The following is a 25514-nucleotide window of genomic DNA, read 5'->3' on the forward strand; positions in this document are numbered from 1 at the left end:
CATTCAATGTTTAATGTCGGTGTTCTTTGGGGTCAATTTGACCCCAGGCTGTTTTCCACTGTGTCAAACATAGAAGAAATATCAACTTTTTTATATATTTAAAGGGCTATTTAGGTAGTCAACAAACAAACATAAAGTACCTCACACTTAAACTTGGGAAACAATATTAATTCGAATAATTTTCTGGAGGTTTTAATTGCTGGGGTCAAATTGACCCCGAGGGTAAAATATGTTAGTAAATGTGAAGGTAACAGGAGGGTTAAGAAGCAGGTTTCGGTCCTTCAAAGATGTTCCATAATAGAGACGCAAGAAGAAGCGTCCACCTGACTGATGGAGCCATTAAATCAGGTCGGCTGCATTATGATCGACTGTAAGCTTTACCATCGTGAATATGTCAAAACGAGTGTCGAGTAAATAAACGACCAGGTGAACTCATCAACGGCAGATGCTCAATATCAATCAGCAACATGTCAAATATCGATAATTCAATTTGACGCTTAAACGGACGCTTCCCGGGAGATTTGAGAATGTGCTAATTTTTTTCATAGAGTCCGTCCCTTTAGATTAACTTAATGGCGTACAGTTGGGTCCAGACATGCAGTCATGAAGTCATTACTGCCACCAAGATCTCCTTAAACATTTAAAACGGCACAATATTCCGGGAGCGGCGAAGAGAAACCGATCTGAAGGAGAAGAGAAAAAGACCAGAACCCGGGTGGGACAACCAGTTCTGTGCAAAGAACAAACCCTGAACCCAATCACAAGCCTTCTTGTACACAATGTGTTGTACTAATAATTCAGCATGCAACTCCCTCTAGAAATATGACTTTTTAAAATATGAACGAGTGATCTTTCAAGAATTTTGAAAATTATTTTGGGATATTTTTTTGACGAGATCAAAGGCAAGCCCATTTCAGTTTACTTCTCATTGTTATGCTAAACTAAGATAGACACTCATAACAGATTCAGACCGGGAGGCGGAGGATGACCACATTAGAGAGAGAGCGAGGCGAGAGGGAGGGAGCGATGGAAAGGGAGGGGGAGAGAAGGACAGAGAGAGGTGGAGGACAAGAGAGAAGAACAAAGCTCGACAAGGAATCAGACAAACACAGAGCGACCGGCGTAGCTGACGGATGAGTGCAAAATACTAGAAATAGCACCTGGCGGTGGAATGCCAGTTTGCATCCATGTGTTATGGTAAAAATCGGATCATTTTTCTTTTTCCAGTGATAAATGTGTGTGAAATAGTCATGTGTGGCACGAGAATTATTGAGTTATGGCCAACAAGGTGTTAAGTGAGGTCACAGTGACCTTTGACCACCACATTCAAATCAGTTCATCCTCGAGTCCGAGTGGACAGTGGAGCCAAACTTGAGAACATTTTCTCGAGGCGTAACTAAAAGCAGGGTTCTTACACATGTTGACCGATGGATTTCCGGGACTTTTCCAGGACTTTAAAACAAATTTCCATGACCAAACTGAAAGCTCGGTATAAACAAAAAAATATAGAACATTTTGCGTATTGAGAGCGTACGCCGGCTTATATTTTGAGCGTCTTTCTTTAAAAAACATATTAATTATTTCAAAATTATAACACATTTCTAGGACTTTTCCAAAACTTTTATGATTCAAGTTTTTTCCATGACTTTTCCAGGCCTGGAAATGACCATTTTAAAATTCCATGACTTTTCCAGGTTTTCCATGACCGTACGAACCCTGTAAAAGTGAGGGCACAGTGACCCTGACCTTTGACCTGCGAACTCCAATCAGTTCATACACGAGTCCAAGTGCACGTTTTGGGCCAAATGTGGAGACGTTTCCTCAAAGGAGTTCCCCGAGATGTCACGCTCACAAGACTGGGCCGCACCACCGGACAGGCCACCTGAGGCCTAAAGGGTCCTCGACTGACCTTCTCTGTCAGCTCTGAATGTGAAGGTCCGGAGGGCGGTGACCACCTCGAACTTGTTGTCGCCGAGACCCCGCACCTTTCTGACAGCACTGGCCAGGATCATACCTTTGGAGTACATCTCCTGAGGAGAGACAGAGACACACACAAAGAGACAGATAAGTGCAACAAAAGAAAATTGCTATATAAACTCAAGCCGGCACACGCGACCTCATGCATACTGTTACTCCCTATTCCTATCATCTGCATCTGTCGACCCACATCGACTGTATTCAGGCCCATTGTTTGCATCAATAGATGCTCGAGTCCCGTTACTATGATGGCATTCAATCTGAAACGACACTAAAAGACATCCTCGTCAAAATGGAGCCATTAACCATCAAGAGTGTCAAATGTATTTGCAGAAATGGCTTCCCTGTTCCCTTTCAAGCAATAACTTTGATAAATGGCCCCGAGCTCTTGGACAAGAAGCATTTAAACCCGAAAGCGGCTGCGGGAATACACACAATCATCGTATACGATTCCATACGAGCTGCGTGCCGTTAAGACTGCCGGAACAAATGCGTATTATCACCTTAGATAACTCGAGTTACAGGCGAGAAATATGTGTCGTTGGAAATAGAGGCGCGTGAAATTGCATTGCATTAAAACAGAGCCCAAAATAATAAACACACAGAACAGGGACAAGAAGGGTGTCGGGAGACATCATAAGACATATCCTCAAGCAGAAATACAAACTTCTCAAATATGTAAAAAGAAACAGGCATGCTGTCGTGTAGGGGGATTCGGGTGAAGCACAGAAAGTGCTCGTTGGTTAAAGTGAGATAGGGCTGTGTGTGTGAGTGTGTGTGTGTGTGTGGGTGTGTGTGTGTGTATTGTTTCATTACCCCCATGTGTTTCCTCAGCAGCTCTAGTGGAGGTTTCTAAATAAAGAGGATGTTGCACTGGAGGCTTCATGACCCTCTTTACAACCTCCCTTGACAATGGCAATTAAAGTACTGGGTCATCGTCAATAGGAAAAAGAGACGGAAGTGTGTGTGGGGGGGGGGGGGGATAAATAATTAAATCAAACGTCAATATCATCACTTCTTAAGACGCGAAGAACAGAACCGTACCGCGATGTGGCGAGTGCGACAGGGAAAAGTAGTTAGAGTAGTAAGAACATTTTTGCAATACAGGAGGGGGGGGCCGTACATTATTTCTGCAGCGGCGTGAACATCACTGGGTTATAAAAGGGGGTCGTCGCAAACATTGCATTATTCGTGCCGATAATGTCCTCGCGGTTGCGAAGAATGAAGATGGCAAAAAAAACAGACGTCTTTTTTTTCCCCCCTCTCCGATGGGCTCGACCCCGAATTCTTCATCCTCCGCCGTCCGGCGCACGGCGTAATAACTCGATGGCGATCGGCCACGCGCGCAAACCGCGTGCGTTTGTTCGACCGCACCGCCGCGGTCGCATCCGGGGGGGGAAGTCGAGCGAGGGAAATGATGAAGGAGGTGAACTTCTGACTCTCTCTCTCTCGCCATTCTTAATCAAGCCCCGTGACCTTAGCCAGCCACGCGAGCCTATTTTTAGAGACCATACCTCCAAGAATATAGCAGGTGGCACAGTCAGTTAGAGAGAAGGGGGGGGGGGGGAGTGGCGAGAGGGATGGATAGATGGGGAGTGTGAAATTAGAAGGAAAAAAATGGAGAAATTAGGTTCATGTGAAAGGCCAAGGAGAGGACAGAGAGAAAGAAAATGACAAAGCGCCCCGGGAGGTCCGTCAGAGTGGAAAGGTCAAAACAAGAAGAGGCAAACAGTGGAACTCCATCATCGGGAAGGAGAAAGAGACGCAGCGACAGGAGGAGAGGGAGGAGAGGAAGACTCCATTGGGTCGATGAAGAGGCCTGAGAGGGTCGGAGAGGGTTCCTCCTCATATTAACACGGGATGTTCACAACGGCAAGAAGCGGTTCAACCTAATTACCGACAGCCTCTCTCTCTCCCGAGGAGTTTCACACCAATATCTCCCCTCTTGCCTCTCTCTAAATTTAGATCGAAGTTAGAGGAAGGTGAGGAAAGGAGAAAGTGTGTGTGTGTGTGTGTGTGTGTGTGTGTGTGTGTGTGTGTGTGTGTGTGTGTGTGTGTGTGTGTGTGTGGATGGATTAGCTTGGTAGCTGCTAATTACACCCCAGTATGGGTTAACGGTAATTAATTGTATTAATTCTACTTTTGGGGTCATGAAGGAGAGAGTTGTTTAATTGCGTCGTTGTGCATCTGTAAATACTCTCGACAGACGGCGGGAGTCGGCGGAGGGTGGTGGGGAGGAGGAGGAGGAGGAGCAGGAGGCGGTCAGTGTCAGGAAGCTGGATTCAGATGCGACGTGCCGCGCGTCGCCCACACACACACACACACACACACACACACACGCACACGTGATGTTTTTAGACTAATCTCAAGACGACACAGCAATGAGGCACAGCTCCCTCTCCTCCTCCGACAGCAGACACACCTCACCGGACTCATTTCCTCTCACTTTCACCTCCCTCACTCCCCCCGTATCACTGCCTCTCCGTTTACCCTCCCGGCACTTATTGAACTACATACATTTTTTGCGTGGGGTGGTGTGTGTGTGTGTGTGTGTGTGTGTGAGGGGTCGCTTCTTCTTTTTCGGTGGCACACCGTCTCCTCTGTGTCTCCTTTCTCTTTAAAAAAAAAAAAAAACCAACAACAACAACAGCCACCCTGGTAAACTTCAGGAAACAATTAAAGCAGAGCAATTGAGCTAAAGCCTACAATAATGGAGGCGGCGTGGGGATAAAGCCAGAGAGGAGGCTGAGGAGGGCTGGAGAGAGTTTTACCACCGGCGTGGAGTTCAGGCTCTGGCGGCGGCCAACCAAAGGAGCCGCACCGTTTAATGGAGGCATGAGGACACCAACTGGTCGGAACAGAGAGCTGCACCGCTGAGGAAACGCCTCTTTACTCTGGTGTGTGTGTGTGTGTGTGTGTGTGTGGCCCCCCCTTTAGAGTGGAGAGTGTGCCTGAAGGATTTTAAAGACGTTGCCAACGAGACAGCCCGTTGCAACACTTTCATGTCTCTGAATGCTGACCATTATCATTTGATTTTTTTTTCCTCCCACATCCAAGACAAAAAAACAACAAAAAAGGAGCTCTAACAAGGAGCCCCCGCCTCCAAGACCTTAAGCGCTAGACCCTCGGGGACTTCACCGACTCCACGCAGTACATGCATGGGAGTGAGCGGCTGCACTGGGATGAATCCCAAGTGGGACTCGTCACGAGTCACTTCACCTTGACGACGCCGAGACGCGTGATTCACCACCGACGGGGCTCCAGTTCACACTTCTTCGACCGCGTCATTCGAACGTCTCTCCGGCTCTCTCTTTCCTGCCTCTACGAGACGCGCGGTGATTGTGAAATAATCAATGCACTTGTTTTTGTTTGACGGGGGGGAATGTTTGATGAATAGACCCCGGTAACATTGTTTCCACGGTTGCGTTCCTCTGATTTCATGCCTTTTTAATGGACCCTCGTAAATCCTTAATGTGAATGTTTTCCGCGTCCCTTTTAATATTGCCGAGGCTGAACACGCGGGGCCGTCCTCTTTGTTTACGTCGAGTTTACTTTTTATCGCCCGCGGGCTTCCCCCCGGTGCGCCGGTGTTTAATGTCGCGACGCGAGGAATTGTGGGTAATTCCCTCAGGCAAAAAAAAAAAAAAAGTCTGCCAGAAAGGCGGACTTACGGGAAGTGAGCATGAAGGGCTCGACGTGTCTGCGGGAGAGAGCCCTCGAGCACTTGACGACTTGACAGCGGGACAGCCGTTAACCCTCGCGGGCGTGGCGGGAACGTGCCTCCGAGTTTGCGAGTGCGGAGACATCCGGGATCGGGTCCCCGAGACTTTGTGGTAGTTTTTTTTGGGGGGGGGTCACGCTCGAACCTGCGCTATTTCATTTTTCCGGGGCGGGCGGTGCCGTAAACACGACGTTCACATAAAATCGGGTTACGACTCTCGCTTCGCTCTCCGTCGGGCTCAGCTCGGTGCCTCGGCGGCTCCTGAGGGAAGACGTCGGGCTCTTCAGCAGGTCGAATGTTGGCTATTTGCTAAATGTGTCAGCGCTGGGCGGCCAGTGGACATCGGATGTTTGGAGCTTTAGAATTGCAGGAGCTCAAAAACAAACACAACCCTGATGAGAGCCGCGGTGGAGTTGTGGGCCAGGACACCAAAACAATCAGTGCGTTTACATGATGGTATAATTAGAATCTTGCTTTAGTCGGACTCTGCTATCTTTTGGGGGATCTGCTGTTATCCCAACATACATGGCAGTGAGTAATTCGAATCATTGGCCTTTGAAAGCATGTCATATCCGATACGATAGGTGGCGCTGTTCTCATTACAACTCGTGGTGATACAGCCATTTCCGCTTGACCTCTTCACCACCGCCAACAACAACCAACAACAACAACAACATTTCGAGAAAGATGGCGAACAGAGAGCAAGGCGAAGCTCCATCCCTCTACTGTTCTTGCATGATGTTAATAGGAGTACAGCGAATGCAAATGGCGCTATTGGCGTTGTTTGTTTGTTTTCTGCCGGCCAGGCTCCCGGCAGTGACAACTTATCGTCTCTTTCGACTTCCGGGTCACGACATGGGAGGGAGGAGGGAGGAGGGCGGCGGGATCTCAAGCATGCGCAAAGACGCAAAGTCCAGTTCCTAATCCAATTCACCGTTACATGCCGCGATAGTCGAATTATCAACCGGATCGGATCGAGTTATCCAGGGGTGTTAATCGGATCGTAGTCGGACCGCACATAGTCGAACAAAGGTGTTTACATGAAACGGATCATTCGATTTCAGTCCGACTAAGCCAGTTATTCGAATGCGTGTAAACACGGTCACTGAGCTGAAGGACACTATTTGTTTGTTTTGTTTTTTGTATATATGTATGTATATGTGTATGTATGTCTGTGTGTATATATATATATATATCGATTTAGATATATATACAGGACTGTCTCAGAAAATTAGAATATTGTGATGAAGTTCTTTATTTTCTGTATGCAAAAAAAAAAAAAAAAAATGTCATGCATTCTTCATTCATTCAAATCAACTGAAAAATTGCCTTTTATTCTGATTTATTGCTGATTATGGCTTACAGCTTAAGAAAACTCAAATATCCTATCTCTAAATATTAGAATATCATGAAAAAGTATACTAGTAGGGTATTAAACAAATCACTTGAATTGTCTAATTAACTCGAAACACCTGCAAGGTTTTCTGAGCCTTGACAAACACTCAGCTGTTATAAATTTTTTTACTTGGTCTGAGGAAATATTAAAATTTTATGAGATAGGATTTTAGAGTTTTCTTAAACTGTGTTTTATAAATCAGCAATATTAAAAGATAAAAGGCTGCAATATTTCAGTTGATTTGTAATGAATCCAGAATGCATGACATTTTTTTTTTTTTTTTAATTGCACAAAAAAAAAAAAAGAACTTATCATTCTAATTTTCTGAGACAGTCCTGTATATATATCTGGTTCTTTGAAATAAGTTTTTTTGGAGAAATCATAGGTTGGGGTACTTATAAGCTAAATAGCTTCAGCCTCGACCCTTTCGGTCAGCCACTTTCTTCTTTTGTTGAATTCTGATTGTTGTATATTTTACTGATCGAAATAAACTAAACTCAAACTCAAATAAGCTCTGCAGCCGCAGAGGGAACTGCAGAGGCGGGGTGATAATTATCTGTGAGTTTAATAATACGAGAGACTGCTTTACCTAGACATTTAATCCTGGAACAACATTGAGTTTGTATTGGGTGCAGCGCTAACAGAACATTTGACACATTTGTTTGTTGCTTTTCTGACGAGCACCTTCGTCTGACTCCAACTGAGGGACTGGTGTCAATTAAAACAACGTCAATGCATCAACAAGATATACGAAAATGTGATCGTGCCACAACTAAAGAGCCGTGGAAATGTTTGACACCGCGAAGAAAGAAAAGAAAAAAAATATTGCTCCTGAAATATGTTGCGTGGTTTTTTTTTGGTCACGGAATAAAATGGGAAAAGAAAATCAACACTTGAGGTGTTCCCGTCTGTTGGCGTCAACCGTCTGCACGGGCATTTTGGGAAGACACAAGAGAGAGGGGGGGGGGGTGGAGAGCTTTGCAGTGTCAGACAGGCAGACAATCAGGCGGACTGATGCACTGAAAGACTGATCCCCGATCCTAAAACCTCATCTCCCCTTTGGCCCTTCTATTCAGCCTCCACCTCCATCCCCCATCCTCTCATCCCCACCAGCCATCCTCCACACTCCCTCTCCTCACCACCCTGAAGCCGGGCTTTGGACTGTTCATACACACACACACATGCGACACCGTAGAAGGACCCTGAAGACTACATCCCCGGCCCACAGCGGTCTCCCAAGTCAATCCCTGTGTTGACGAAATCCGCCGAAAGGGGGTGATTGGCGAGACGGATTGGATACAACACTGCAGAGGGGAGGAAGTGAGACCGAGGATCTCGCTACTCTCCCACGCCACCGCCGCTACCCCCGATGACGACATCGCCGCAGCCAGAGACCTTCAAGCTGCGACTGTGATTAAACGCGATTAGTTCTGTCTGAGGCGGGCAGATTCCAGGAGGATTAGAAACTACAAAAGAGTGTGTGGGGGTGTTGAAAGTTTGAGAAAGAGAACAAGGATGGGAATTGTGTATGTTTGCGTTGGGGTAGTCGAAACTGGACAATATGATATTCATAGATATGAAGTCTAGGGCAGGCTGATTCTGTAAAGTTAATATAAAATATATTCATTCATGGCCAAATATCTGCAAAAAATCCATTCTTATCATCCTCCAACTGTACGTGAAAGTTAATCATGGCAACATGCTCAACATCAGCTTGTTACCATGGCGTTGGCCCGGTGGTCATATGGGCAACTGATACAGCTCGTTAGTCAGTCGAGTTTAGTTCCACTTGGTTTCCGTTTTCTTGATCTTTCTATACGATAATTACCTTCACATTGAAAATGCGGAAGGTTATGTTTTGATCGCCGTGTATTTATGTATTTATTTATTTGTATGCGTGTTCCTCGCATAACACAAAAAGTATTAAACCGAATCGCATGAAATTCGGTGGGATGATTGGTTATTATCCGGGGACCATTTGATTAGATTTTGGGATCGATCGGGTCAAAGTCATGAAAAGGTCAAAATCTTCTTTTTACCATAGCTCGGTCAATTTCTATCCAATTGGCATGCAACTAATGCCAAAATGTTCATAATGCAATGCCCAATCTTGTGATATGCGAAGCTATGCGCTCTACCGAGTGCCCGTTCTAGTTAAATATGTGATGACGTCATCAATATGCAAATTCAGGCGTGACACTATACAGCGACATTAAGGCCCAGTTCCATTGGAAGGAGTCGGCAACACGTCTTGTACTTGGGAAGATGAATAGTCTCCAGAGGATTCCTATAATCAATAGACCTGGTCTGAGATCAATTGTGTGCGACATGACAGCGCGGGAAGAAAAAAATGACTCGTAATGGGAGCCGTCTGCTCGGGGCAGAGCAGAAGACACACACATGCGTGCCTCTGCACTGCGAGCCAAAGACTCATATTTCAATTTCTGACGTGAAGCGGCGCCGAGAGACTTTCTAGTCGGCTCCCTCCATGGAGGCGCGGAGCGTCAGCTGGCCGCACATAGCGGGGATGACGGAGAGATTGTACTCGACCGCTCCGCTCACCCCGAAACATGATGAAGCCCGCTGCTTTCTCAGGGGGGGGGGGGGGGTCTTAACACAGACAAACTTTCATCTTTCCAGAATCTGTCGCGCCTACGCCAACACGGCGTAAAAAGTGCCGACTCGCCCGGCCTCCCCCGCCGGTTCCCGCTCTGCCGGCGACGGAGCGTGTCCCGACAAATAAAGCAACAAATGCAATGGAAAGAGAAAACGAGGGGAAGGAGAGAACACGGAGGGCTATAATTAGTAAGTGATTAACGAGCGGGCTCCGGCAGACAGGTCCCACATCATTGATTGTGATGTCGTGCTGCTGCAGTGGAAGCGAGCCGGCCCTGGGAAGCGGCGCCAAGGTCGCGCTCTCACACACACAGAAATGTGTTTGTTCTAGAGACATCCAACGGTCATTAGCAGGAACATGAAGGTAAAGCACAGAATGTCAGCTGAGGTTGTGGTCGCTGAAGAATAGGGAGCACAGACTGTGTGCATTAAAAGGGATAAAACCAGGGTTTGAGAAGGTTTGAGCTCCTCTAATTAAATGTATACTCAACAGCTAAGTGTCTTTTTGTGTGTAATTCACATCACAATAATAATCAATTGGACAATCATATCGACTGATTTTTCCGTCAGTTGTTGCGTGGTAATGCAGTGTGAGGGAAGATTGATTTGGAAAGTCTGCATATATATATATATATAAATAAATAATATATAAATATATATAATAATAATAATAAATAAAATAAAATAAATATATATATAAATAAATAATATATAAATTAGGGCTGTCAGCGTTAACGCGTTAATCGATGCGATTAATTTGGCCGCGTTAACGCACTAAAATATTTTAACGCAAATTTTTATTTTTATTTTTTTAATTTATTTTTTTAAACCGCGGTAGTACGGTTTGACACTGTTTCCGTTTTTAAAACAATTATTTCTCAGCGAAAATAAGGAGCAGAAATCAGTTTAACTCGTGGATGAATCAGTCGGGTTTCCTCCTGCTCCTCCTTCCTCCCGTCTCCCCCTCTGATACACAGAGGAACAAAGGGGCGACGTGTCGGGTGACGCGGCGCGGAAAGAACTCGTCACACGAAACCTTCAACGTGATTTGTCAATCCGTTTGTCTGTCAACATTTCGGGAAAAAAACAACCAATGAACACTCAGTAAATCACAAAGGACCTCCCACCTCACAGGGGAGCTCTATAGAAGCCTGTCAGTCAGAGAGCAGAGAACACGGCGCGAGGACAATGAGCCTCATTGAATAGAGCTGAGATTGTTCTGGAATGTTTGATGTATAACACACGTGGGTATGTGTCATATGCAAACGCCTTTAAAAGGTGAATTTTTTTGTTTGTTGTAAAATGTATAAAATGAGCCCAGCCTCCAGAGGGTTAACGTGACATATTTGAATGTCAGTCAGTTACCAAGGCCACTGGTTCTGCTGCTGTTCAATGTTAAAGATGACAGGACCAATGGGGTCTCAATATACTTCTTTTTTTTTACTAATCTGATGTTTCACTGAAGAAACAATTTATCATCCACGATATTAAATACCTCGCTGGCACTTTATAGGTAGGAGCCTCTTTGAAAACACAGCTCTGTGTGAAGTTTTGTCTTTTAAAAGAAGGAACAAACTTTTAATCGCAATTTCAAAATGTGCGATTAATTAGTTAATTTTTTTTAATCGATTGACAGCCCTAATATAAATATATATAAATAAATAATATATATATATATATAATAATAATAATAAATAGAAATATATATATATAAATAAATAATATATAAAAATATGTATATATACATATATAAAAGTGTATTATGTAAAATGCAAGAGAAATTACATTCTTCACCCAAAAAAAAACATTTGTAAAGGTTAAAATCTCAATATTAAAAGTTTTCAAACTAAACAGGTGGAGGTGAAGCTTCCATATCGCCTGCATCTCGGTCTGCCTGCTCTCCACTTTCTGCTTTTTCAGCTCGCACCCAACCCCTTCCCTCCCTCCCTCCCTCCCTCCCCCCCTCTTTCTCTCTCTCTGATGGTGAGGCAGGCACTGCTAAGCGAAATTTCAAACTCGGCTGTCAGACAGAAGGAGAATGGAGAGAGGTGCAGGGGCAGAGAGAGAACTGCTGAGGGAGGCAAAAGGAGAGAAGTCTACCCTTCCTCTCCTTCCTTCTCGCTCGGGGGGGAAACTGGTCGGACGCCAGCATCGACGTACGGCTGAGCGGGCAGAGAATGCTGGCCTGTCGCTCGCGGCGTAATGTCGCTCCGTCCTTGCCCACATTCTTCCCTCTGCCGAGCTAATGTTGATGATGACGATGAGAAGGGGGGGGAGAAAGGGTACGAGAATGGGACGCTAGATTTCTGTCCGAGGGGTTTACTTCGCAAGCGTGCCCGCGGAGGATGTGGGCGTGTCGGCAGGGAAGGAAGGAAGGCGTGAGCGTGGTGCGCGTGTTCCTCTGGCGCTCACCGTACCTTGTCATTGTTGTAGTAGGCCAGACTCTCTCCGTCAAATCTCACCCACCTCCTTTGAAAAACGCAGTTCCTGCGAAGACGAGAAGGTGAGGTGTGAATTCAATCCGCCTGGCTCAACGGACCGAACTAACCCACTTTTGGAGCTGAAGAAACAACGCTGATCTAAACGCGCCGAGGCAGTAAGCCGGTGACTAAATCCGCTCTGAACAGGTACTCATATTTCATGAAGAGTGCCATTGATTCATTAATGTCAAGAGTTGTATCAACAGCTGTCAATTAGCATAATCAAAACAAATGGGCACTTTCAATTTTGAATATTCAACAGCCATGGGCGGTTTGCCAGATCTATGCAAATCGGGGTGGGGGGAGGCAGAATATAAAAAGGAAGTAAATGATTGATAGCTCGGGCTCGGAGCAAACGGCGAAGCAGGTTGCGCGCAGAGACTCTGGGAAATAAATGTTATGCTGCCAGAGAAGCCAAACTAAGTGAGGGCCAACGTATTTTGCATCTCAATACTCCAACGTTATCACCCGTCTTCCCTTCCGCCCGCCCGTGCAGCGCATTATGGATGGACCCACTTCAGGCGCTCCGCATCTACCGCCATGCATCAGGCTCAAACGGTGGGAGACACGTTGGGGGAGTTGTCGTAAGAGCGCCGAATGAAATAGGGGGCCTGCGAAGGAACAGGAAGTACTGACATCGGCGGTGACTTTCCACGCCACTCGTTGCGGAAGTGACACAAGGCCCGATTTGGGTCGATGGGGTGAAAGGCGAGAGCGTTAAATACACATTCATAACGCGACCTACGCACCGAGCTGCCGGATGACCTCCGCGATGAGTTCAAGGAGATCGATCGCGCATCATTATCATCGGATTGAGAACAATTCCTCGAACGACCTTCGGCAGCACGGCGACCTACCCTTGAGGCGACAGCTTGTCCAGCCAACCCACTTTGAGCACCTGGTGCTTGGGGGCTCCGTAGAAGCAGGCGTACGGAGAGATGTCCGGCCGTGCCGCGACCCCCAGAGCGCCGGCGGGATCCGAGTAGAGGTCACACTCCACCATCGTCAGAGATCCGTCCTCGGGGCCAGAGGCCGCCGGGCCCACGGCGAGACCCTCGGGGTTCGCCGGGAAACTTGGGTTCAAGCCGGCTCGCGGCAAAACGCCGGCGCACTCGTCCACCGTTGAGTAGTCGTCTTGGTGGGGGTCGGGGAGCGTTGCAGCGGGGGGGGGAACGTGTTCCTTGGATTTCTTCCGTTTCAGTATCTTCTTTCTGTGGGACCATGAAAAAAAGGAACCGGCCTGACAACACGTCGTACACTACCGTTCAAAAGTTTGGGGTCACCCAGACAATTTCGTGTCTTCCATGAAAAATCACACTTTTATTTATCAAATGAATATAAAATGTTGACAAGGTTAGAAATAATGATTAATATTTGAAGTATTAATTTTGTTCTACAAACATCAAGCTCAAAGGAAGGCCAGTTGTATAGCTTATATCACCAGCATAACTGTTTTCAGCTGTGCTAACATAATTGCACAAGGGTTTTCTCATCAGATATTAGTCTTCTAAGGCGATTAGCAAACACAATGTACCATTAGAACACTGGAGTGATAGTTGATGGAAACTTTTGAACGGTAGTGTATGTATTTTTGTTTATATAGAATTTTTAGACGTAAAACTTTTATTTTTACATTTTAAACTTTACTTTTTTCTTACATGTCGTACCTATTTCACAACAACAACAGGAACGGACATAAAATGGTTACAACCTGACTGTACTTAGCAAATAAGACATGACGTGGTTCTGATCACACACGTGTCAGTGGGTCAGAGGTCAGCAGGTCCGTCTTTCAATCAGGGGGTTGGCGGTTCAATCCCCGCCCTACACGATGTGTCCTTGAGCAAGACACTTCACCCTGAATTGCTCCCTGTAGCTGTGTGTATGAATGTAAAATGATTGTAAGTCGCTTTGGATAAAAGCGTCAGCTAATTGACATGTAATGGAAGAATAAGAATAATAATCTACATGCATGTTTCCAACCTTTAAGAAGGCCTCCAGTCATGCGTGTAGAAAATGTAGAACTATTGCCTCAAACCATGTCTTGTGTTCGTCATTTAAAATGCAGAATTGCTTCAACGTGGCTGCCACTCTTTCTTAACCCTCCTGTTACCTTTAGGGTCAATTTGACCCCATTCAATGTTTAATGTCGGTGTTCTTTCGGGTCAATTTGGCCCCAGGCTGTTTTTCACTGTGTCAAACATATAAGAAATATCAACTTTTTTATATATTTAAAGGGCTATTTAGGTAGTCAACAAACAAACATAAAGTACCTCACACTTAAACTTGGAAAACAATATTAATTCTAATAATTTTCTGGAGGTTTTAATTGCTGGGGTCAAATTGACCCCGAGGGTAAAATATGTCAGGAAATATAAAGGTAACAGGAGGGTTAAAGTTGAGGTTTCCAGATCCGTGGGTACAGCGGCAGTACATCAGCGGACCCTACCTCTGTTTCTTCGGTTTCATCTGGTCCTTAAAGCCCCTCGGTCGCCCGTCTTTAGCGCCGTGGTCCTACAGAGCACACAGGAGATTAGCATCAGACGGAGAGAAGGCGCCCGTCTTCCTGTCAGACGGCGTTATCGCGTTATCGCTCAACACTTTAGTGGCCGGCTGACATTTCCATTAACCTCAGGTGGCCAAACTGAAACGAGCACATATTTCCACTGCGCCGCGTTGTCCGCGGTGACGACATTCACACCGAGAGGGAAGTTTCGGTGTGGTCGAAACGCCACCGACAAGTGTTGGGAGATCCGAGAGGCGCCTGTTCCTCTTTGCTAAGCCGCTGCTCACTGTCCACTCTTGGGAGCGAGCGCCGACTTACCGGAGTGCGTTCGGGGTTGTTGTACAGGAACAGCTCTCCGTAGGGAGCGATAGGCGTCACGGTTCTTTGAAGTGGAGCTGAAAAGAAGAAGAAAAAGAGAGAGAAAAAAAGGACACAGATAACACAACAGTGTTTTGTTTTCACGTCGCGGCGTTGACCCGCCTGTTGCCTTCACATTTACTAACATATTTTACCCTCGGAGTCAATTTGACCCCAGCAATTAAAACCTCCAGAAAATTATTAGAATTAATATTGTTTCCCAAGTTTAAGTGTGAGGTACTTTATGTGTTTGTTGACTACCTAAATAGCCCTTTAAATATATTTAAAAAGTTGATATTTCTTATATGTTTGACACAGTGAAAAACAGCCTGGGGTCAAATTGACCCCAAAGAACACCGACGTTAAACATTGAATGGGGTCAAATTGACCCTCAAGGTAACAGGAGGGTTAGACGGATTGTTCCAGTCAAATGTAAAATCACTCGGTGCCCTTTGATGAAAGCAACTCATTGATCTGCATACATGTGAAAACACTTGATCCCTGGAAACAGTAAACCTGTTACATTTCGTCTCAGCGTGCCTATCTCCGTGCCTCCCCCCCCCCCCTCCTGCCCAACTGGGAGTAGGATGCTCCTCGGCGTGCCTCACACAGACCCAGTTCCCTCCAAGGCCATTTCTCTGTCTCGGCTGCTGCGGGGGGGGGGGGGGGGGGGGGGATTGGGTCGGCGGTAGTGAAGACGGAGGAGGGGAGAGCGGAGAGAGTGTGGCCAGACACTATTAGTCTGGAGACCTGGGGGCCACCCTGCGTGGGCCGCGGCCTGTCACTGTGAAAAATGACACCGCCCCTCTCCTGAGGATTGTGAGGGCCAGAAGACACCGCCGCCTCCGGGCGAGACACACACACACACACACACACACACACACACACACACACACAGACACCGGCGGAGAGAAGCATATGCACGCAGACGGAGATCGAAACACATAAAGATGCCTCGAGACAAAACACGGACGTAGAGACGAAACGGGCGGTCACACACACACACACACATTGCAGACCATTACAGAAGGGCACGAGGGGCATGTAGTGTGCTGGGTAAGCTCTATGAAGGGGTCAGTTTATTGGATGATGGAATCCACTCCAACACAGCCACCCCTCTCTGCGGGCATGTGGCGACCATCAGTCATCATCTATCAGCCGACCTTCAGGCCACTCGCCGTTCTCTCACAGGACGCCGCTGTACTCCATTCCCGTCTGGTTCCCTCCATCCTCCCCTCCCTGGTTCTGTCTCCGACTTCTTTGTCTCTCCCGGTCGTCCACGCCGCTTCTTTATCTGGTCCTGAACAGACTCTCTCTCTCTCTCTCTCTCTCTCTCTCTCTCTCAATTCGCCATCCGGTAAGAGACCTAGATGCCGCCATCAGTTCGGAGTTAACGAGGAGATTGATTTTCTTACAAATTGCCACCGTCTGAATTCAAATTAGACACCGAACTCTTTATTATTTCAGTCACTGCTTCACCGGAATTTACTCCTGAATAGCTCAAGAATAATACAAGTCAAGAGCGGTTTACCTTCTATAATCACTAATAGTGACAATAATAGGGGCTGTTATTTTAGCAAATTGTTGCTATGGTTGCGGTTCGGTTACTTTCTACAGCAATATATAAGAAAGCGTTTACATATGTCAATACATGAGCAAATATTTATGTAAAAAGAGTCATATATCCTTTGTTCTGGACGTGTGAGTTAGCAAAACAAGTTCAGTGCACCAAGGTGATGTCTGTCACCACCACCGCAATGTCACAGGAACCCTACAGGCTGAAATGTGCCGGGTGCTTAGAAAGGGAAGTGCAGCCTTAGAAGTGTATTAATACAGCCTTAGAAATGTATTAATACAGCCTTAGAAGTGTATTAATACAGCCTTAGAAGAGTATTAATACAGCCTTAGAAGTGTATTAATACAGCCTTAGAAGTGTATTAATACAGCCTTAGAAGTGTATTAATACAGCCTTAGAAATGTATTAATACAGCCTTAGAAGTGTATTAATACAGCCTTAGAAATGTATTAATACAGCCTTAGAAGTGTATTAATACAGCCTGAATAGAGTATTAATACAGCCTTAGAAGAGTATTAATACAGCCTTCGACGTGTATTAATACAGCCTTAGAAGAGTATTAATACAGCCTTAGAAGTGCATTAATACAGCCTTAGAAGAGTATTAATACAGCCTTAGAAGAGTATTAATACAGCCTTAGAAGTGCATTAATACAGCCTTAGACGTGTATTAATACAGCCTTAAAAGTGCATTAATACAGCCGTAGACGTGCATTAATACAGCCTTAGAAGAGTATTAATACAGCCTTAGAAGTGCATTAATACAGCCTTAGAAGTGCATTAATACAGCCTTAGACGTGTATTAATACAGCCTTAGAAGAGTATTAATACAGCCTTAGAAGTGCATTAATACAGCCTTAGAAGAGTATTAATACAGCCTTAGAAGAGCATTAATACAGCCTTAGAATTGCATTAATACAGCCTTAGAAGTGCATTAATACAGCCTTAGAAGTGCATTAATACAGCCTTAGAAGAGTATTAATACAGCCTTAGAAGTGCATTAATACAGCCTTAGAATTGCATTAATACAGCCTTAGAAGTGCATTAATACAGCCTTAGAAGTGCATTAATACAGCCTTAGAATTGCATTAATACAGCCTTAGAAGTGCATTAATACAGCCTTAGAAGAGCATTAATACAGCCTTAGAAGTGCATTAATACAGCCTTAGAATTGCATTAATACAGCCTTAGAAGTGCATTAATACAGCCTTAGAAGAGTATTAATACAGCCTTAGAAGAGTATTAATACAGCCTTAGAAGTGCATTAATACAGCCTTAGAAGAGTATTAATACAGCCTTAGAAGTGCATTAATACAGCCTTAAACGTGTATTAATACAGCCTTAAAAGTGCATTAATACAGCCTTAGACGTGCATTAATACAGCCTTAGAAGAGTATTAATACAGCCTTAGAAGTGCATTAATACAGCCTTAGAAGTGCATTAATACAGCCTTAGAAGAGTATTAATACAGCCTTAGAAGAGTATTAATACAGCCTTAGAAGTGCATTAATACAGCCTTAAAAGAGCATTAATACAGCCTTAGAATTGCATTAATACAGCCTTAGAAGTGCATTAATACAGCCTTAGAATTGCATTAATAGAGCCTTAGAAGTGCATTAATACAGCCTTAGAAGTGCATTAATACAGCCTTAGAAGTGCATTAATACAGCCTTAGAAGTGCATTAATACAGCCTTAGAAGAGTATTAATACAGCCTTAGAATTGCATTAATACAGCCTTAGAAGTGCATTAATACAGCCTTAGAAATGTATTAATACAGCCTTAGAAGAGTATTAATACAGCCTTAGAAGTGTATTAATACAGCCTTAGAAGAGTATTAATACAGCCTTAGAAGAGTATTAATACAGCCTTAGAAGTGTATTAATACAGCCTTAGAAGAGTATTAATACAGCCTTAGAAGTGCATTCATACAGCCTTAGAAGTGTATTAATACAGCCTTAGAAGTGTATTAATACAGCCTTAGAAGAGTATTAATACAGCCTTAGACGTGCATTAATACAGCCTTAGAAGAGTATTAATACAGCCTTAGAAGTGCATTAATACAGCCTTAGAAGTGCATTAATACGGCCTTAAAAAGTAGCCTTATAACTGTAATTATTCATACGTTTTAGTCATGAATGGAAGGACTTGCTTGGTGTGCTTTTAGCTGCAGAGCTGCTGAAGAAGCACCAGACAGACAGATTTCCCTTGTGGAAAAAAAAATAAAACCTATAAGTGAAGTTGTTGTGGTGTTAATTAACATTCTGTCAGCCTGCAACGGAAAGTTTTGATTGAATACCGCGAGACTTTTAGATCTCATCAGTGAATAAACTCTTCAAATATGCTCGGGTAAAATGATCCGTCAAATAACGCCTTGCCTAGACCTCGCTGTGTTTCCCCGCTCGGGGAGCGTCTCTGGCTCCCTCTCTTCCTCCGTCTCTCCGCCTGCTTTGCCTCCATCTCCTCTTCCTCCTCTTCCTCCCAACCCACTTCACCGTCTTGCCGCACTCTCAAAGTCTCGTACCTTCGCGTAGAAACCTTCAGCAAATGAGACGCGAGGGTCGACGAAGCCCAACGCGGACAGCGGGGGGGGGGGGGGGGGGATATCACGACGTATTTGTACCGGTTGTACTACACGCCTGTGTGTTGTTAGCAAAGTTAAACAACTTCTCAAAAACTTTGGAGGGCTGGGTGACAGGAATACACAGCAGGCTCTCGCTGAGGGACGCGATGTGAGAGATATTCCCAGTGAGACGTGCTGCTGGAAACGGGGGCGATGCAGTTTCCCGCGACACAGCCACTGAACAAACCCCCCCCCCCCTCCCCACACCCCTCATCTCCTCTCCCTTGTTTCATCCGGGCAAACAACAGCGCCGCTGACTCGACTGACGAATGAAATATTCATGGCGGAGACGATAGAGCGGCTGCATCTGAAAAAGAAAAGGCGGTGTACCTTTCTGTTTGCCGCTTGCACCGGTGGGACCCTGGGAGCCGGTTGGGTGTTCGGGGCCGGTTGTTTGCGCTGACGCGGCGCTCCTGGAGGAGGGCGAGAAATCGGTGAATTACAACCCCCCGAGAAAGCATGTGGGCTGGAAAAATAGGCATAACACCATTATTAAGAAGAAGAAGAAGAAGGAGGAGGAGAAGAAGAAGAAAAATAGCTAACACCATTAAGAAGAAGAAGGAGGAGGAGGAGGAGGAGGAGGAGGAGAAGAAGAAGAAGAAGAATAGCTAACACCATTAAGAAGAAGGAGGAGGAGAAGAAGAAAAATAGCTAACACCATTAAGAAGAAGAAGAAGAAGAACAAGAAGAAGAAGGAGAAGAAGGAGGAGGAGGAGAAGAAGAAAAATAGCTAACACCATTCAGGAGAAGAAGGAAGAAGAAGAACAAGAAGAAGAAGAAGAGGTAACACCATGAAGAAGAAGTTAGTTTCACGCTTCAGAAGTCCATGATCAGAATGAGGGTTATTAATGTCCACAAAATGCACAAATGAAACTCGAGGCCACAGGTGCTCCATCAGTGTCAAAGTGAACGTATGAGTCGAGTCATGTTTTCATATTCATTCAGCATGCAAATGTATTTATTTCTCCAGGTGCTTTTCCCAGTGCTCCTCCAACTCGTTTGAATAGTTCTCAAACTTAAACTTTCATTACGTCAAACTTTTATACTCGAAGGAAGAGTTCAACATGTCCCCAAAAATAGACGCCGTAGCTTTAAGTGAGACGATTGGGCTCTCGTCGGCCCGCTCCACAACAAAGTCAACCGGTACATTTCCCCCACGAAAAAAGAAGGAAAAAAAACCGTTGAACCGTTCCGGTTGAAGCGTTACCTGTCCTGAAGCGGCGGCGCGGTCAGATCGGGGATATTGGGCACGGGCCGGTGCCTCAGTCGGTAGGAGCGGGTGACCCGTGGGCCGAGGGCCACCTTGAAGTGGGGCTGCGCCTCATAGATGGAGTTGTCCACCATGTCTCCTTGGAAACCGCATTTGCCGCCAGTGAGCGAGGGATCTTCTGAGGAGATCTCCCCATCCGAGGGAATCTCAAATATGGAGGGGGAGTCGCTGCTGCTGGAGGAGGAGCCGGAGACGCTGGTGTGTTCTGGGAGGGCCCTTTGGATGTTCTGGGGGTCGCGCGGGGCCGGTTGAGGCGTGAGACCGCCCTCGAGTTCTGCTCCCAGTCCGGCCCCCGGGGGCAGAGTCCGACTGCCCTCCGACTGACGGCCCCCCCTCTCCTCCGGCTGAGGCCGGCATGACGCGCCCCTCTTCTTATCCTTCAGGAAGACGTGTCTCGGGTGCGGCACGGGCCTCCTCCGGCGCACCCCGTTCGTTACCTCTCCCTCCTCTTCATCTTCGTCGTCGTCGTCTTCCTCTCCGCCGCTCGTCTGCTTCACCCCCAGCGCTTCCAAGCTTCGCAGGATGCGCCGACGGTGGCCCGTCGGAAACACGTTGAGCCCCAGGAGCCGGTCGTCGGTGAGCTCCTTGCAGTCTCCCAGAGCTCGATAGCCTCCGCTCTGGAAGTACGGGGCGTACTGGGACAGGCGGAGGGTGGACAGCCACTCCGCCATCCCCCGGCTCGGCTCCGGAGGCACCGACATGATGCCGTCGTCTCACCGACCGCACATCAGGAACACATTCAGAGGACGTCGTGGCTCGGCTTTAAACTGGAGACACACACAAGAAAAACTAGAAGGGGCACTCGGTAGAGCGCATACCTTCGCATATCACAGGATCGGGCATTGAATTATGAACATGTTGGCATTAGTTGCATGCCAATTGGATAAAAATTGACCGTGCTATGGTAAAAAATAAGATGTTGACCTTTTCATGACCTTGACCTTTGACCCGATCGATCCCAAAATCTAATCAAATGGTCCCCGGATAATAACCAATCATCCCACCAAATTTCATGCGATTCAAAGAAGATTTTGACCTTTTCATGACCTTGACCTTTGACCCGATCGATCCCTAAAATCTAATCAAATGGTCCCCGGATAATAACCAACCACCCCACCAAATTTCATGCGATTCAAAGAAGATGTTGACCTTTTTATGACCTTGACCTTGACCTTTGACCCGATCGATCCCAAAATCTAATCAAATGGTCCCCGGATAATAACCAACCATCCCACCAAATTTCATGCGATTCGGTTTAATACTTTTGGACTTATGCGAATAACACGCACGCACGCATACAAATACGCGGCGATCAAAACATAACCTTCCGCATTTTCAATGCGAGGGTAACAAAGAACAGCAAACTAAAGAGGCTTTATTACCTATAGCAGACTGAATTTAATCTGTGCAGGAATCCACTTAGGCTAAATTATTAACCTGTGAAATGTCCAATAAATCGAACAGAACTACTTCAATATAGCTGGAAGGCTCGATTGATGCATCTTTCTGCCAGCTCAGATGATTAAGTGGATATGGATTTTGTCTTGGAGGGTTGTTTTGCAGGTGAAAATGTATTTAAAGACTTGAATTCTACCGTCTTTTACACTTTGATGACATTACTGGACCTCATCAAGGGGAAAGTTTGACATTTTTGGGGAATACACCGAGTTGCTGATGATACCACTCGAACGTGCGTACGGTGAAAATGAAGCTGCGGCCTGGGAGGCGGTACGGAGAGCCGAGCGCGAAGCAGGAGCGATGCACGTCTGTAAATACCAGTTATTTGCTTTTTTTATAAAAAGAGGTTCGACAGGCGACCATTTTATTAAAGTTGTGTCGTGGTGACCGCGGCCTGCATCGTGACGAGGACTCACAATGAGGATACAGAGTTTAACGATTCATTTCCAGCATTTGCTTAACCCTCCTGTTACCTTTAGGGTCAATTTGACCCCATTCAATGTTTAATGTCGGTGGTCAATTTGACCCCAGGCTGATTTTCACTGTCAAACATATAAGAAATATCAACTGTTTTATATATTTAAAGGGCTATTTAGGTCGTCAACAAACAAACATAAAGTACCTCACACTTAAACTTGGAAAACAATATTAATTCTAATAATTTTCTGGAGGTTTTAATTGCTGGGGTCGAGCCCTCAGCAGCGCCTTGCAGGCTGTTAATGAAATATATTCATGGCTCATTAGCACAAATAACACTTTTTTGTGTTTATGATGAAGCAGAACTACAAGCACCGAGTGTTGTGGAGAGATTAAAATCATCACATGCTTATGATTTCATTTCTGCATACGTCTTGCATTCTCACCGCCTCATCATCTGCCTCGCCAATTTACCGAGAACATTTTCACTTTAAAAAAATGATAAAATTAAAAAAATTCAAAGTTGCTGGTGTGCAGATTTTCCTTCTTTTTTTACCTGATTCAAGTCTTTTTGCTGAGCTAAGCTAAGCGTCTCCTGGATGTAGCTTCAAAATCACCCCGCAGACATGAGATCAATATTTATTCTGTTGTGCAATTTCAGCGATATATTGAACAAGCCTCTCTCCCGAAACTACTACTCCCTGCAGCAACAACAACAAAAACAACAACAACAACAAAAAGATCAATGCTGTTGCATGTGCTTTACATTCATTGACAAGTGAGCAAACGTGCCCAGAATTGCGCCCTCAAATGCAACGGCAGGAAACGGCAACTGCTGTGAAGAAATAGCAGGCCGGTGTTACAGCTTTTGGGTTGAGACTTACCTCGAGGTGCGATTTTTTAAATCAAATGACACACAAAGTGGCTTTCTGGACCCGGAAAGGCCAACTGACATCGTCACCCTTTTAAAAAAATTGTTTGTAAAAATCACACAATTTACAGGTCCGAGCTTTACATCGCAGCTCACTGCCCGGCGACTTTAAATAACCCTCTGAAATGGCGAAGCTACTGTTAAGCGTCCGTTTCCTCGCGCTTTGACACCATCTCTTCAAAGTCTAATGAAGTGTGTGGCACAACTGCTCTCTATTTCTCTCTCTCACACACACACACACACACACACACTTCAAACTCACAGTTAGACACACCAACATCTTGCCAAGTCCACTTCTCGTTTGGGTTGCAAACCTACGGTGCGCAGGGGACAACGTGTTACTTCCGCTTTCACGTAAACAGTCTTGCGGCGTGTGCATGTGCGTAAACATCGTGGGAGCTTTACCACACGAGCCGTTTTCATCATAAACATGAACTGAAACTGACCTTCAGGTCCTTTGAGGCTATTTTCCGACTACAATCTGATAGGCGATCGTTGCGCAAACGCGCACAAAGTATTTGTCCTTCTTCTCAGAATGACATCGCTCGTGTTCTCGTAGATCTCTCTCATCTCGAAAGCACTTCACACCTTTGTTTCCCCTATTTTGTTTGCACTGAACACACAGTCCCAGCTCCACACAACAGTATTCAGTCCTCACAATAGCGAGGGGCCTCTGCAGTCCACCGGACCTGCCCAGCTGTGTGTTGCAGCTGTGTACATGCAGGGACCTGTATCGTGGCGGAGAGCCAGCGCAGGCACACGCCGGAGCTTGCGAGCTCATTTGACCGTGGCCCGCTCCTCAACTCTGCCTGTCGGCGCTCATACTCCCACACACACAGCTGCGCACACACACACACACACACACACAATAGTTTTGATCCACAGAAACCGCCCGATGTCGAAGCCCACAGGGTGTTAAGTTCAATAAGGGGAGGGGAAAAAAGAGAACTTCACGAGATAAACAGCTTGCACATCCCACAGGGGCATGGCAACACAGTGCGTGTGTGTGTGTGTGTGTGTGTGTGTGTGTGTGTGTGTGTGTGTGTGTGTGTGTGAGTGTGTGTAGGCAAAGTATGTTGGCTACAAAGCTCACTTGGATACAACAGGACTGCAGTTTCTAACAGTAATTTCTGAAGATATTATTTCTTCTGCTAAACTAAACTTTACTTGTGTAAGCATGCTGCCCGAGATGAGTTCCACCCACTAAGCACACCACAGGTATGGGTACAGCACGAGGGGGGGGGGGGGGGGTGAGTCATGGCATGCATGCACGCCCATGCATGCACATCTAGCACCTCAGAATTCTGCATACATCCCTCAGCCAACCAACTGGGATCAAAGTCCACTTGGTGTCCTCTTCCTGGTTTGACGCTAAAGAAATTAGTTTGGACTTCAATAGGATATCATTTAAAACGGTGGTAAATGAAGGAGAAAAAAAACACTTTTTGAAAGTAGTTAAAGCGGCACTGTGTTTTAATTGAAGGTGTTATTAATGTATCGTGTTAACGCAAGTGAGGGTTGCGCATTGCGTTAGTTAATTATTGTTTTCACTTGCGGGGGAAACGGGTACCACGCCACTACGAATAGAGACGCAGTTCGACTCCATCATCTTCACTGCACTTGGTTTAATGTGCACACGAACACGGTGAAGTGACGCTAACTGCCATACTTGCACTCTGACAAACTTCAAAACTATGTAATTGTTTTTAAAAGGAAGCTTATTTAACTTTAAGTTAGTTCCTTTCGGTTGTAAATCAATACACCAGCCGGGCGTGTTGACGTAACACGTCGCAGTGCGTCAGGTGGTTATAGTTAGCGAAGCTTACCTGCGGCTTAAAAACAGGAGACAAACCTCAGGGCGTCGAGCTTGGCGCACTTTCTTTGTGGTTTGTTGCTGTTGTTGTTTGCGGCTGCGCTCTGTTGACTGTCGCGAGCCCTCGCCACGCGCGCTCCCACACCTACACGCATGCTCTGCTTCCGCTCCCAGCGTGTCGCTTTGACCACGCCCCTTTCAGCGCGCGGGGCTCCGGGAGTCCAGCGGCGTTGCGGTCACCTGATACCTAACGGAGGTGAAGTCGCCCCGTTGAAAGTTGTCAACAAAAACAACAACAACAACAGAAATGGGCTCGCATGCGATAGGCACCGGATGAAGTGCAGAGTGGAGGCACTCGTTTTGTTTGGCTGGGGT

At 45.9% G+C, this 25514-nt stretch overlaps 1 protein-coding gene across 6 annotated transcripts in view; it reads right to left on the reverse strand.

Annotated features, from left to right (window-relative positions):
* The window catches only part of arap2 (ArfGAP with RhoGAP domain, ankyrin repeat and PH domain 2), a 116627-nt gene extending 91367 nt beyond the window's left edge, over positions 1-25260 (reverse strand). For 4 of the 6 annotated variants that reach the window (XR_008835237.1, XR_008835235.1, XR_008835236.1 and 1 more), the window contains exons 1-8: positions 25153-25260; positions 20458-21287; positions 19581-19663; positions 15015-15091; positions 14640-14704; positions 13048-13401; positions 12128-12197; positions 1910-2030 (exon numbers count right to left, since the gene is read on the reverse strand). Coding sequence is in view for 1 of the 6 variants with exons in the window: in XM_056443226.1 (XP_056299201.1) it covers positions 1910-2030; positions 12128-12197; positions 13048-13401; positions 14640-14704; positions 15015-15091; positions 19581-19663; positions 20458-21221 (1534 nt within the window). In the remaining 5 variants the exon portion in view is untranslated. Of the gene's footprint in view, positions 1-1909; positions 2031-12127; positions 12198-13047; positions 13402-14639; positions 14705-15014; positions 15092-19580; positions 19664-20457; positions 21310-25152 lie in introns of all 6 variants that reach the window. The other 2 variants (XR_008835238.1, XR_008835239.1) reach the window with 2 other exon arrangements.
* Positions 25261-25514: the final 254 nt, after the last annotated feature.

The sequence above is a fragment of the Pseudoliparis swirei genome, chromosome 21 (genome assembly GCF_029220125.1).
Source record: "Pseudoliparis swirei isolate HS2019 ecotype Mariana Trench chromosome 21, NWPU_hadal_v1, whole genome shotgun sequence".
Classification (NCBI taxonomy): domain Eukaryota; kingdom Metazoa; phylum Chordata; class Actinopteri; order Perciformes; family Liparidae; genus Pseudoliparis; species Pseudoliparis swirei.